Source organism: Echinops telfairi, unplaced genomic scaffold (assembly GCF_000313985.2).
Source record: "Echinops telfairi isolate 266 unplaced genomic scaffold, ASM31398v2 ScPeMD7_7424;HRSCAF=8462, whole genome shotgun sequence".
NCBI lineage: Eukaryota > Metazoa > Chordata > Mammalia > Afrosoricida > Tenrecidae > Echinops > Echinops telfairi.
The window spans coordinates 40,094,943-40,109,005 of record NW_022111324.1 but is presented as its reverse complement, the minus strand read 5'-3'; the positions used below and the strand labels follow the sequence as shown (position 1 = coordinate 40,109,005).

The 14,063-nt window shown below is 35.4% G+C and overlaps 1 protein-coding gene across 1 annotated transcript in view; it reads left to right on the top strand.

Moving 5' to 3' along the window:
• KCNT2 (potassium sodium-activated channel subfamily T member 2) overlaps positions 1 to 10,160 on the top strand; it is a 480,656-nt gene extending 470,496 nt beyond the window's left edge. Inside the window, exons 27-28 of the mRNA XM_004700062.2 lie at positions 3,853 to 3,937; positions 9,905 to 10,160. Coding sequence (XP_004700119.1) covers positions 3,853 to 3,937; positions 9,905 to 10,016 — 197 coding nt within the window. The 3' untranslated portion in view covers positions 10,017 to 10,160. The remainder of the gene's footprint in view (positions 1 to 3,852; positions 3,938 to 9,904) is intronic.
• The last annotated feature ends 3,903 nt before the right edge of the window (positions 10,161 to 14,063 follow it).

Sequence of the window (14,063 nt, the reverse complement as noted above, 5' to 3'; positions counted from 1 at the left end):
CTTGCCATTGATTTTGGATCACTTGTTGTTCCCTTGTCCCTAGGTTGGTCAACACCACCTCCTTCCACCCCCTCCCCCTCTCCCATGTTCCCCTGGAACCATTGGTCCCATTGTTTTATCCTCCAGACTGTTCATCGGCCTATCTTATCTAGATAGACCTGCAGAGATATTATGCACAAAACATTTGCTTCTTTATATCACTTTTGGATTATTTGATTTGCTCCTCTGATTCAAAGTGTTAGTATATAATAGATGCATGCTTTCAGAAGTATTATTTAACTGAACCCATGCAAATATATATAAGATTAAATTTTGACTCTTATTAAATTTTGCTCTTCTCTTTCAAAAGTATTCTTAAACTATTTCCATAAAAATTTTAAAACAAAATAAGCATGAAATCTGATGTTTCCTTGTGTAGAATGGGGCTGTAATAATTAAGCTAACAATTTACTACTTAAATATTTTAATTTAGGTATTGTATATACTAATTAATATAACAAAATATGTTTCTTTGTATATACCATGAACAAACAGATTTTACCTTGATGGATTTCTTATAAAGGTTTTAATGTGCCTTTTAAAGTATTTTAAGATAAGAATATATTTCACTAAAATGATTTTGTCAGAAGTGAAACAAATATCTCAAGGAAATTCATATAAACTATATGGTTCTTTTTATGTTCTCTAGGTCAAAGTTTGGTTGTCAGGAAAAGGTGAATATGCTAGCAACAGATTCACATAGCAGTTATCATTTGGGGTTGGGATGTAGAATATTGGCACGCTGTCTTATGAAGCTGAACCTTGCAACTTACTTTTGTTTTATTCTTATTACTGTGGGTGCAGAGCTGAAATTAATAAATGTTTGCCAGTGATGATGTCAATAGGGTTTTAAAACCAACAAAAAACACTTTTGTCTCCTCCAGAATTCAAATATAACTAAAAATATGTACAGGGAATGACTAAAATACCAGATTTATGACCAATAAAAATTAGATTGTTGAATGTTGGTTTGATATTAGAAATTGACTTTTTAAAAGCACAGTCCATAATTCTTTGACACAGAGTCACAGAGAGAAATAGACAACTACTCAACTACTGACCTTCCCAGAAAAGCATGTCAGAGAGCTAGGCGGTCAGAACCAGTGCTTTTGTCAGTGGGAGACATGAAAGAGGAAAGAGGCACAGAGATGGCCTTCAACCAGCAACCTCTTTCAAATGAATCAAATGGATTTGTCATTTCTCCTCAGAGAGGAGCCAGTAAGGGGCAAGGGAAAACATACCAAAACCAAAATGCTTACTTCTGATTGGGATATTATCCAAGTCTTGATATTAGCATATGGCATAATTGAATTGAGCACATTACCAAACATTCTCTTTGATTATAGAAGTTCTTGATGAAATGAAGTAAATTACAAGTAAAATATGCTAATTGTGCAGTGTAAAACATTGTCATAGTATTGATATTTACTGTTGGAAATTTCTTAATTATCTAGGCACTTAAAAAAAAACAACCAATTTACAGTCAAACCAAGTCACCAAGAGATTTTGACATGATCCCAGAACTCAAAATGAAAAAAAACATCCCATTAATGATCAAAAGGATATTATATTGCGTGTTGTCAAGCCTGTCCTTCAAGATACTTCTGAGTGGCTTGTAATCAGGCTCTTACTCAACATGTTGACCACGAATACATGATTCAGGATTGTTGTTAGTGGATGCCACAGAAATAAAAGTGGTTGCTTTCTTGCTACAGCAGTTTCTGAACAAATAGCCTTTCATTTGTTTGTTCAAAAAGGAGATTTTATATTCATACTAACATCAGTCTGTTAATGTGGGGTCTTTATGCCCCCACGGTATGAGACAGTTGTTTCTTTACCTTATAAGTGTGCAACTGAATATATTCTTTATTTGAATACTAATTATATTACCTTAGATTGGGAAAAGTTTTATGGGAAAAACTTATGTATGTCTACTTATCCTGCAATATTTTTGCTGTGAATAGGCAATGTTTTCTTTTAATATACTTTAGAAGCAGGACATATCTGTATAACAACTTGAAACAGCGTACTGAAAAATTCAAGCATCAGGAATTTCACATTCAAGCATCAGGTTTTTAGTCGATGAAACTGGTGGTAAACATTTTTTATATATATGAGAAGAGTTGAAAATGTTGGAGATATGGAATTAAGATTATACAGAATTTTTTTCCATTAATTTTTTGAAATCTTCTTGTATTACCTATTATTTTTATTATGTAAACTATGTGTTATTAAAGTAAAAAATTATATTGGCCTAAAGCTTTTATTTTCATTTATGCAGTTATTTGAGTATTGTTATGGCTCTATCGGTAAGAAATACATTCTGAGACTTTGTAGCTCAGGATGTCTTTAACTGAAGTGGCTAGATGGCTACTACCTATTTTTCTACAAATAATGTATAGTGTGCCATGAGTCTTTTACTTAATTTCATCATTTCCTTGCATCACCTGCGTGGCTGCACTATATACATGAATGTCTTATTTGCATAAAATACAGTGATGAATTTTAAACAAGAATTTTAAGAGCACCCACATATCTCAAAATTACCTTTAGAAGAATTATGTTTATTGACTTATGTGCCAATATGGCTTACTTTTTAAATAAATAATTTTATTTGTTTATACTTCACATATCATACAATTTAATCATTCAATTATATTAAGAAGTGTAATATAATCATCACCACAATCAGTTTCAGAACATTTTCTTCTTGTACTCGTTGTTAGCTCCCCATTTCTCCCAACATGCTCTCTCATGCTCCCAGGAAATTATTAATCCAGTCTCTATAGATTTATTTATCCTGAATTGCATATGCAGAAAATCATACAAAGTAAAATCAGGAAGCAAAGAAAAACCAAAAACATTGACAACTAAGAAACAGAGATCCTGACACTCCGTTTGATCCCCCTGCCCAGGACCTGATCAAATGCTTAGGTGGTCCTCCCGAACTAGCAGCCTCACAATTAGTCACCAGAATGACTTAAGGAATTCACAGGACAGAGCCTTCTATGAAAATTGTAGAAACATTTATTGTTCTTAAGAAAAGTATATTTATACTTAGTAGTGTACCATGAAAAATTAGAGTTAGATTCTCTTCCATAAGCTTCTTTACATTCTACAAAGCAGTTCCAGTTCATAGCGACCCTATCATTCGAGTCGAAGTGCCAGTAGGGTTTCCAGGTTGCAAGGTTTTGGGAGCATGCTGCCCTGTCTTCCTCCCTGGAGCAGCTGCCATCAGATGACAAGCACACGTTTTAACTCTTGTGCCACAAGGGCTCCTTGCAGAAACAATAGGATGACTGATGGGAGCTACAGCGTGCAATGCAATAACGTTTGTTTGGGGCCTAATAGCTTTTGAGATATATCTTTACTCCAATTATTCAACACAGTATAATTGGGTGAATTTACCTATTTTTTATATGAGTGTTCCTTTCCAGGATGACTGACTCTACCCACAGTTACATTCTGATTCATAAAATTCATAGGGCAAATAAATCAAGTAAGCAAGGATCTTACCCAGTCTTTTCTCTCATAGTTGTCTTTTTCAGTGCAATGGATTAAGGGGTAGAAAATAAATATGTTCTCTACAGAATTAGCTACTCTATATCTTCTTTTGGAACAAAAAATGAGTACCTGTCATGTATTTCCAATGATAATTTGAAAATGTCAGACATATATACACAGTTATGCTGTGGGCTAAACAAGAGCAAAATCTAGTTGACTGCTTTATGATTTTCACATAAACTACTCTACAATAATTTCTGTAATACTCTGTAAATATTATAACACACATGGCATTTATTTATCTTCCAGATGAAATGAATGATCATCAAAGCACTCTCTCCTACATCCTGATCAACCCATCTCCAGACACCAGGATAGAGCTGAATGATGTTGTGTAAGTTTATCTCATATTTCACATAAGGCATCCATTTCTAGAAAGCTACCAATTCTGCTCATTCTTATGTTTCTATCTAAGCCATTATAGTGTGATATAAATGCTTAGATAGTCTAAGTTACTTTTTTTATAATCACATGTCTTTGTGGTGCATCATTTTATAAAAATGTAGAGTGGTAGAGATGCAAAGGCGGGAGATAGCAGCACATTTTCTGTATTCTGTGGGCTAATATATATTTCAGAAAACATGACCACACACACAGACCAACAAGAGAGCATCTTAAAGGAAAAACCTGGAATACCTCACATTATACTAAATTATACTAAAGTCTAAATATGTCAGAGTTCCTCAAAGACTAAGTAAAGTAAGTTAAGGTGTTTGTTAAGAAATTGGGGAAATAATTTCATTCATATTAAAATATAGCTTGTACATGTGTAATTGTGATCATGTTGTGTAGAATAGGAAGGAAGACATCTTCCTTGACTTCAAGGTACATACAATTAGCAAGGCTATAATTTAAACTGAAAATGCAATGGTAATGTCTAACATGATGTCCCTATTGAATACAGTTTGAAATGAGTGAGCTAGAAGGAAACATTATTTTCTCAGTTTAAGGGGGGAAAAGTATTGTTATTGTAATATATATCGGTATGAACTGACTACAAAGGGTACATAAAATGTGTGTAGTGAGAAAGCAGAGAACCTTCAGGATGCAGGAATGGCTCGATAGAAATGCATTGTGAGAGGTTGCCTAAAGTGCTTCAGTTGGCAGGATTATATAGTCCACTTTGACTAGAGGCTTTGTATAACTTACAATCATGAGGCAAATCATTAGGAAAGCAAATTAGACCTGACTCTGGAGGGTCATAAGTAACAAAATAGTTTAAACAGAACTTTACAGACAGTAGGGAGCCAGGATTTTAAAGACATTTTTCAGTTGTTGGGTAAACTAGAAGAGAAACTTTCAGTGAGTACCAGCTCAAGTGTATGGTGTGAGGCAAAGCTACATGTTGATGCTTACTAAAGCTAGCCAACTTCAGATTGTATTAGTGATATAAAACAAATGCTAACACATTAAAAGTCTCACTGGACTTGGGGCCATGGAGTTAATTTGTATCTATAATCTGGAAAAAAGTATACTAAAGTCAGTGAGTAGGAGGAATAGGGACAGTTTGTGATGTGAAGCACAAATCACATCCTTGCAAGTGGTTCAGAACAGAAGCTACTGATAAAGCTTGTAGAAGCCTGCTTTTTATGAATTGCCACCTTAGTGGGAGGGTGTACTTAGGGTTGACAAGGGGAAAGGGATGGCTTACAATAAAAAAGAACCCTATTACAAGCAATACAATTGATTTGCAAACTGAATACATAATTTCTTTTAGAATGTTCAGCATAAGGTTGGGGCCTGTGGACCAGAGGTTGAATATGTTTCAAGAATTCATCACCTCCTTCCCTCCCCTCCGTACTCTCCTTCTAGTCTTTGGGTTCCTTAATTCACTGCAATGTCTCACAAAACTCACAGGCTATCAAGGTGCAATTGTAGAGATTGTCAAATCCAAATCAAGGGTCAAGTGTCATCATGGAAGCTTCTCCCCACTTATGTGGCTGCAGGGGCTAAGGAAACAAATGAGCAGGTCGGACAATAGGCCACCACAGTATGTTCCCAGAACAGAGGCCAGACAAAGACAAGCCTCATGCTGCCCCGATTGAGGGAGCAAAATTCCTAGAGCATTCCTCCTATATTGAAGGCAGACTACTGGTTAAAAATCTGTATATTAGCAACAACAATAAATGCTGTATCACTGAAGAAAATCCCAATGCAGCAGCATCACAAGTAATAAAGGGATTGTTGTCTGAGGGAAAAAGAGAGATTAATCTGGGTTTTGATATATTGATTAAGATGCTAAGTAGACATTTCTAGAAATCAGGTAGGGATACAGGCCTGGAACTTTGAAGAAAAGCTAGTTTATGTAGAAAATAGTTATTTCTCATCTTCTAAAGCTAAAAACTGGAAGAATGAATAGGGGAGTGTTGACCAGTGCCCAGTGTTGGGGTAAAAAGAACAACACATAACACAAACTTATTAGGAAAAGGTATCAGGAGTATAAAGTTGGCCTAAAGTCTATGTTAAAAGATCCTAATATGCACTTAAGATACAACTAGCAAGAACAATGATGGTGTATTTGGACTTCTTAGAGTGAAGGTTAAAATACATGAGCTTTGGGGAATTAGATGAATATCAATTTTAGCGGGTAGAGTTCTTAAGGGAGCTGTCAAATATGTTCAGTAGTAGTGTTAAACTGATGGAGGATTTTAAGTTAGGGGAAAACATCTTCTATACAGTTCGTGTGGCTTTCTACTGTGCATTTGAGAGCCTTCACTTCATCTATGTCTAGAGCAAACCCAGTTCTATTTTTCTTGCCCCTGTTTATACATGTCTGAGAAATGGCAGCTTTTGCTAATTCTTCTGTCTTCCCCTCGGCTCTCAATGCCTTTAAACATCATTTTTAGATAAAATATGTTCACAATATTTTTTTACATTTAGCTAATTTGTGTTTCATAATAATGTTAAACTTCCTGAGCCTAATACAATTATTTTTCATGATAATTTTGGAAAATTGGGAAGATAAATGTCTTTTGAGTTTATGACTATGTTTACCCATCAAATATGCATGTTTAAAATTTCAAATAATTTCCAGGACAAAAATATGTGAGATAGATAGATAGACATAGATATGCTGTTTTCTGAGAATTATTCTCTCTTGGGGCTGTACTTTTATTAGCTTAAAATTTTTACTAGTTTTCAAGAAAAACATCAGTTTGATTTCTATGACATCAGTGTCAAACTTGGATTTTTAGTAGTGACATAATGAAATTTTATTGTAGCTGGACTAATGATAAATGATCCTGACAAGTAGTATATAAAAGCACAGTGTAAGAAGTTTATTTTATTAGATCTGTATGTGCAGTAGTAATAATAATAAGGGAAGGAATGTCGGCCGCTGTCAGTGACCATAGAGAATAATGGATTGTACACTTGCCTTTTATGTTATCAAAGGATTCATTTCAGAGTTCATTTCAAATGAAGGCACATTAATTTTATTCAAAGAATAATAAATCACTGGATTTTGTGATTCTGCAACGCTTAATGTGCACTACTAGTTTTCTTCATCGATCTATAATACTATTGATATTTAAAGTAATTATGAAGCAGCATGCACAGATAACAAAAATCCAGCTAATAGATCCAAAGATTTTAATCCCAACTTTTATGTAATTGAAGAAAATAGACTTTAGAGCGTGAAATTGCCTTTTCTCATTTTCATTAAGGGTTACAATCTATTAACGTTCTCTCAGCTTTTAAGAGGAAAAGTACAATCTTCATTAGAGTTCGGATTTCAAATTAGCGTCTCTCTTCATTTTTTGGTACCTCCTCCTCACAGCATCATAAAACTATCAAACACTAATTTCAATTGCACTTTGACATGATTTTCTTAAAATGCTGCATTGTATGTTTCACGTTCCTTCCCTCCCACATTTGGGAAAAAGGGGAAACTTCCTCCCTTTAAGCTTAAGGTCCTTCACTTGCTCTTTTTTACCTTCTTTCTGACTGTACCTAACACTTGTCCTTGGTTTCAGTGCCCACTGGTGTAAATATTTAATATGCTCACCTACTAAGTGAAGGTTGGAAGTTCAAGTCTACCCAGAGATGTCTCAGAAGGAAGGCATGATGACCCAGTTCCATAAGACCGGCTACTAAAAATCTATGGAGTACAGTTATATTCTGGGTTGTCATAAATCAGAATAGACTTATTGGCAAGTGGATTTAATTCTCTGATTTAATAGTCTAAGGTCAAACTCAGTTTTAAAAAATTATAATGGTAAATTAGGCAGGGGGTTACATTTCAGATCATCAACTTTGTATTCAATGGCGTACAACACTCATCAAATGTCCCCTTAGTTCCCCATCAGCAGCTCCCAGATTTCTCTGTGCCCTGCTTGTCATGATCACCATTATCTCTACTTCTTGTTCAGCTCTGGGACTGCTTCTCTGCTTCTCTCTCCTCAGGCCTGGAGAAAGAAGCCCGAACGTTAATACCCTCAATAAAGAATTCCTTTCTGTGTCCTTGTCTTTCTTTGTGTTGAATGTTTGCAACTACTTTCTCTCTGTTATACCTGGCTTCATAAATGAAAGCCTGTTCTTCTGAAGGATGTGGGTCAAGTTGTGTGTCGTTTTTATGCCTAAGCCCTTTAATAATGTTCTACATGTGCTGATGCTGAAGATGGAGAGACTGAGGATACCATTTGAAAATCTAAAGATTTTGTATCAGTTAAACTTGAAAATAAATACAATACTTAATTTTGGCACGTGAATGTTTTCTAGACTGCTAACCAACAGGTGGGTGGTTCAAACCCACCAGCTGTTTCTCGAAATAAGAGATGAGTGCATCTGCTCTCATAAGGAGCGCTGGTGGCATAGTGGTTACATGTTGGGCTGTGATCCACCAGATCAGCAGTTAGAAACCACCAGCCTCTCCTGGGAAAAAAGATGGAGCTTCCCACTCCCATAAAGGGTTACAGTCTTGGAAATCCAGATGGGTGGTTCTACTTTGTCCCATAGGGTCTCTATGAATTGGCATCAACTCAATGCCAGTGAGTGAGTGAGTGAATGAATATCTGCTCTCATACAGATGGATAGCCTCTAAAACCTTAGATAGTCTTTATAAGTTGGCATGAAATTGATCTCTTTGCCACAACCTGGATTTTAGGTTCCTATTTTTTTTTCAGTCAATAGGTTTGCATGAATTGCACCAACTAGGTACATGGGGAAGATCAGTTTCTTTACCCTGTACACTTATATAAGAAATATTTAAACAAAAACCAAATTAATTTAAATGTTAATTACACATTGTATTCCAGAAAATATTTTCCCAAACCCTTGGCTACTCCCGGAGCCAAATGTTCTGGTTTATGTTTTGAAATTTTTTTTAAAAAGGGAAAGATTTTGTTTCTGTCAGCTGGGCTATGAAAGCGTCACTACTGGCGGGTTCCCCCTGCTGACCTTACACTTAACAGCCCAGTGCGTAAGTCGCTGTGCCACCAGCCGTCGCGTTTATAAAACTATTAACGCTAGAGAAGCATGTCGTTGAGGTGGTACCACACTGGTGGTACTGCAGGATGAGCATTCGCCTGCTAACCAGTCAGTGCTTTAAGGCGCCACTTGCTTGCTGCGTCAGGGAGGTAGCAGGCTACCTGCTTGTCAAGAGTTCCAGCCTCGGAAACCCAGTACTGGTTCGCTCTAAGTTGGATTCGATTCAAGGGCAGTGAGGGTGGTTTGGATGTGGGGTCATGGTTGTTAGGCGTTGTCGACTTTGTTCAGATTCATGGCCATGTTAGGAAGTACAACAGAAGAAAACATTTCCTGGTCCTGCACTTTCTTTGTCACATTTGTCCATGTGTGTGAGCAGTGTTGGGGCCCCAATGTCAACCCATTTCCTTGAAAAACTTAGCATACTTAAAGCTGAAGATATGATAGAAATCTTACTTAGATAAAATTCTTATATTTTTAACAATAAAAAAATTGAGCAACAGAATAATCATGCTAAGATTTAGATCTCCTTGATGATTAAAATTTTTTAATGACATGAAGAACAAACTTAAAAGTAAGCAAACAAAAATACAACTAAAATAAAGAATAAATCATCGGTAAGCTAAGGCTATTAAATGGATTATAACTGAAAGAAAATGTTGTTTTCTTAAAAAATTTTTCAATATCATAATCTTATCAGGTATAGAAGAGATAATACTTGATGTGTAAAATACCATCGGCCTACTACACAGTGAGTCATGTCAGTGCCCCTCTGGAGACATCGTTTAGATGAGCTGGAACAATGAATGGTTAAGATGAATTACATGAGTCATTATTTACCAACTGTTTCTTTATTATTATTCTTTTGTTTGACTAGGTATTTAATCCGACCGGATCCACTGGTATACCTTCCCAACAGCGAGCCCAGTCGGAAGAACAGCATCTGCAATGCCACAGGACATGACTCCAAGGAAGAAACTCAGCTCTGACGCACAGAGACATTGAGATTCCTGCCAGGACCTTGCTCAGAACAGCTCTCGCTGTCGAACAATTGTGCTGCTGACAAAACGCAAACTCGATTGGAATGTGTTCATTATCATATATTAAACAGAAAGTTCTTACAATGATAGACTATTGCCAAATGTAATGATACTCTTCCCATTTTAATATTTATAATATAAGTGGAATGATTTTGGAAAATGAAATTAATAGGTAATACTTTAAATATTATAATTATGTGACAATAATTAAATTAAATGAAACCAATTTTAAAATGATTAATACTTTATGAAACTAAATTAAAATCCAATTACATTTGGTACATCAAAATGGATTTAGAAGATTATTACTTCTCTTAATATGCCATATTACATTGCTTGAACTTGATGTTTTATAAAGAATACATCATCTTATATGTCTAGTCTTCTCTACAAAGAGATTAACAAATTATGTGGCTGAATTTTTGTGCAAGAATCAAAGTTTGCTTTAGAATACAAAACTGTGTCATTTTATCCTTTTATTTTGGTGTTTTTTCATATGGTACATTCATTTTAGAATTTGAGATACTCATAGCATGTTTTATTACAATGAAGAAACCAAAATATAAACAAGAAGAAGTATTAAGTACCTGAACATTTTAAAACTTCATGTATGACAAACATTGTATGGCCAAGAAGTGCGCTCTATGCATTGTTCTCCTAAAAGAATGCCAAGCATGGAGAAGAGAGAGGCTTTCCTTGCATTTAGTGATTTATGTATAATCCAAGCATTGGCACACTAACTGTTTTTCTGGAAACATGCAGCTATGATTTCCATTAGACTCCTGGGCATTAACGTTTTCATGTATTTATATAATATATTCATGAGAAAGATGCTCTACAACTTATAGTAGCAAAATCATGCTTTTTAAATGAAATTCAAAACGCTGACAGTCCTTTTTTATGCTTTCCACATGGAAATAATGCAGGAGGCCTGGTGATGCAGCGGCTACGCCCTCTGAGGCTAACCAAAAGGTCAGCAGTTTGATTCCACTGTCTTCTCTGAGGAAGCAAGATAAAGACTCACCCCCTGCCCCACCCCCCACCCCCTGCCCCACCCCCGTCGTCAAGTTCCTCCACCTCACCGCAAGCCTCCGCTGGGCTTCTGGGCTTCGTAACTCTTTCCAGGAGACAGAATGCCTTGTGTGCTCTCCTGTGGCGTGGATGGTGGGTTTGAACTGCTGACCTTGTGGTTTGCAGTCCAATATTATAGGAACCTTTATGGAGTAGTTTACTCTATCGTAGTCTACTCTGACGTATAGGTATCCACTTGAAAACATCCCAACAACAATGAAAATAGCCAGACAGGCAAACATGCTATGTTAGATTATTTAACTCTGAAAGATAATATAGAAGAGCTATATTTTAGCATATTAAGATGCATAAAATTTAAATATGTAATTTTATTTTAAATTTAAAATGAATGATACAGTATTTGACGTAACTGTTAAGTACATTTGCAACAACATACCAAGATAAATTGATTCTTGATGGCATCAATGATAATTTTTGTTTGTGGGTTTTTTTCCCACTATAGAAACAGAGTAAAAGTGCAAAAGAATGTGTACCCAGTACTTAAAGTGCGTTAAGGTTCCAATGGGGGAAATATTGGTAAATTAAAAGAGAGATTTTTCTCTACTTTGGTATTTTTCATTATTTTCGAATTTGAGATTATGCTTTATTTCAGCAAAAACTGTATGTATGAAACTAGAAATAAACATATTATCTTTACCTTTCTTAGAGAAGCAGATTAACTGAAAGGAGCATAGAATTACTTTAAAAGATCAAGCTTAATGATGTCCCAACAATTGTATAAAAAGTTTAAATGCAATATATAAGTTGTAAGTTTATTGTATAACTTGGCTTAGAGAATATGATACATCTATTTCTGTTTCACTTATTTTTAGCATTTTATACAATTCTATCCCAATTTCAATAATTTCCTCTAAAACAGAGCCAATCTTTAATCATATCAAATTAAATAAGTAGAATTTATAACACAGTGATTAAAATTAGAAGGACGAGGGGTACCACAAAAAACCAAAAAGGGATTTTTTTTTCAAAGCTATGTATTTAATTTTTTTTTTTTACAAAATGACCTTATCACTTTCAAAGTACTCTCCATTAAGCTTAATACATTGTCAAATCTGGGATTCCGTTCTTGGAAACATTTTTCAAACTCATCTGTTTGGATGACTGACGGCACCTCCATTGTTTATTTCTTCACCTCTTCTAGTCCTCAAATCGCTGTCCTTTCATGTCCCTCTGCATCTGCAGAAACAAAAAGAAGTCCCATGGAGCGAGGTGAGGTGATTAAGGTGCATGGGGCAAGAGAGGCATGCTGACTTTTGCCCAAAACTGGAGCACTGAGATGGCTGTGTGAGCAGGTGCATTGTCGTGGTGGCCACAAATCGGGCCTTTTTGGGTGCACATTACTATGCTATCTTCTCAGAATCTCTAAACAGAAAGTGTGATGAACAGAACGAGCTGGTGGAAAGAACTCCAAATACACTAAGAGTCAACATTTTGGTCCGTTCCAGAAGTTGACAGGCATCCAGAATGAGGTTTGTCATCAATTGACACTTCACCTCTTTGGAAATGAGAAAAGCACTCATGCAATTGAATTTTCCCGTAGCACTCCTTGTAAGCTGTGTTCAGCATCACAGCAGCTTCGATGGGATTTTTCCTTGGTATGAAACAAAGTTTCAAAGCTCCATGCTGTTCTCTTAAGTTGACCATCACAAAAAAATGAGACTTGAGCAAAACTGCTTTCACGAAAAAATTCACTATGACCAGGGCAAACCATCCCAGGTGACACCACTGGGTGCACAAACTCAGAGCAAGTTGCTTCAGGCTCACCTAGCAGGAAAATGCATACTCCACAAGCTACGTTCTGCCCACCACATTTCCAGTTTGGGGTATTTAGGGGGGGTGTCTTGGGGGGTACTTCCTTGTATGATTTAAAACAGAAAGATAGTATGCATATGAATGTATATATGTTATAAATACAAATAAAATATATTTGACAAAGACATAGTCACATACATTTTCAAAACAAGGCAGAATTGAGCTAATTATATATAATGGAGGACAATAATGATTTCTAATGGTTTTCTTAAATATGTTCACATCAGTAATCCAATATGAGGTCTCTTTCCATTGACATTCCTTATGCCATTGTAGTTATTTTTAGAAATGATTGTAATAGTTTACAAATCATCAGTTTCTCGTGGGATCTTCAGGTTAGCATTTCACAGCGTGACAGTGTCAACAACACTTGAATTTTAAGCTAGAGAAGATTATATTTCCTATGAAACTAAATATCATTTGATAAATTCTTAAATAGTTATTTTTTATTATGAACTTTGGTCCAAACAGTATTTGACAGAATTATATCACTTGCTTTACTAATGATAGCTTATTAGCTTTTCTGTTACTTAAAGAATAAGAACATGATTATAATAGCCTTTTAATAAATTGTTGCCTTTTAAAAATGATTATACCTGCACATGAAAATAACATGAAGTCAACAATCATCCTCGTAACCCTATGGCAGGTTTCATTTAGTGTCCATGTACCATTTTGCTACCAATTACATTGAATTGCTTTAAAACAAACAATAAAATTATTTCTAATGATGAAAGCCCCTGTTTTTGTTTTTGTTTGTTGCCAAAATTGTAGCTGTCTAGACAAGTAATATTTTTAGAGGAAATATCGAAAATATACCAATTTAATATTTTAAATGGAAATATGAAGATCTTTTTTCACATATCTTTTATTTTATTTGGGGGGGGGGCTCTTACAACTCTAATCACAATCCACACATATACCCATTTTGCCAAGCACATCTGTACATATGTTGTCATCATCTTTTTCAAAGCATTTTCTTTCTTTTCTTTCTACTTGAGCCCCTGGCATCAGCTCCTTATTTTCCCCCCTTGATATCTTATAAATTATTCTCTTTTTTTTAGCCTGTCTTACGCCAACTGCTGTCTCATT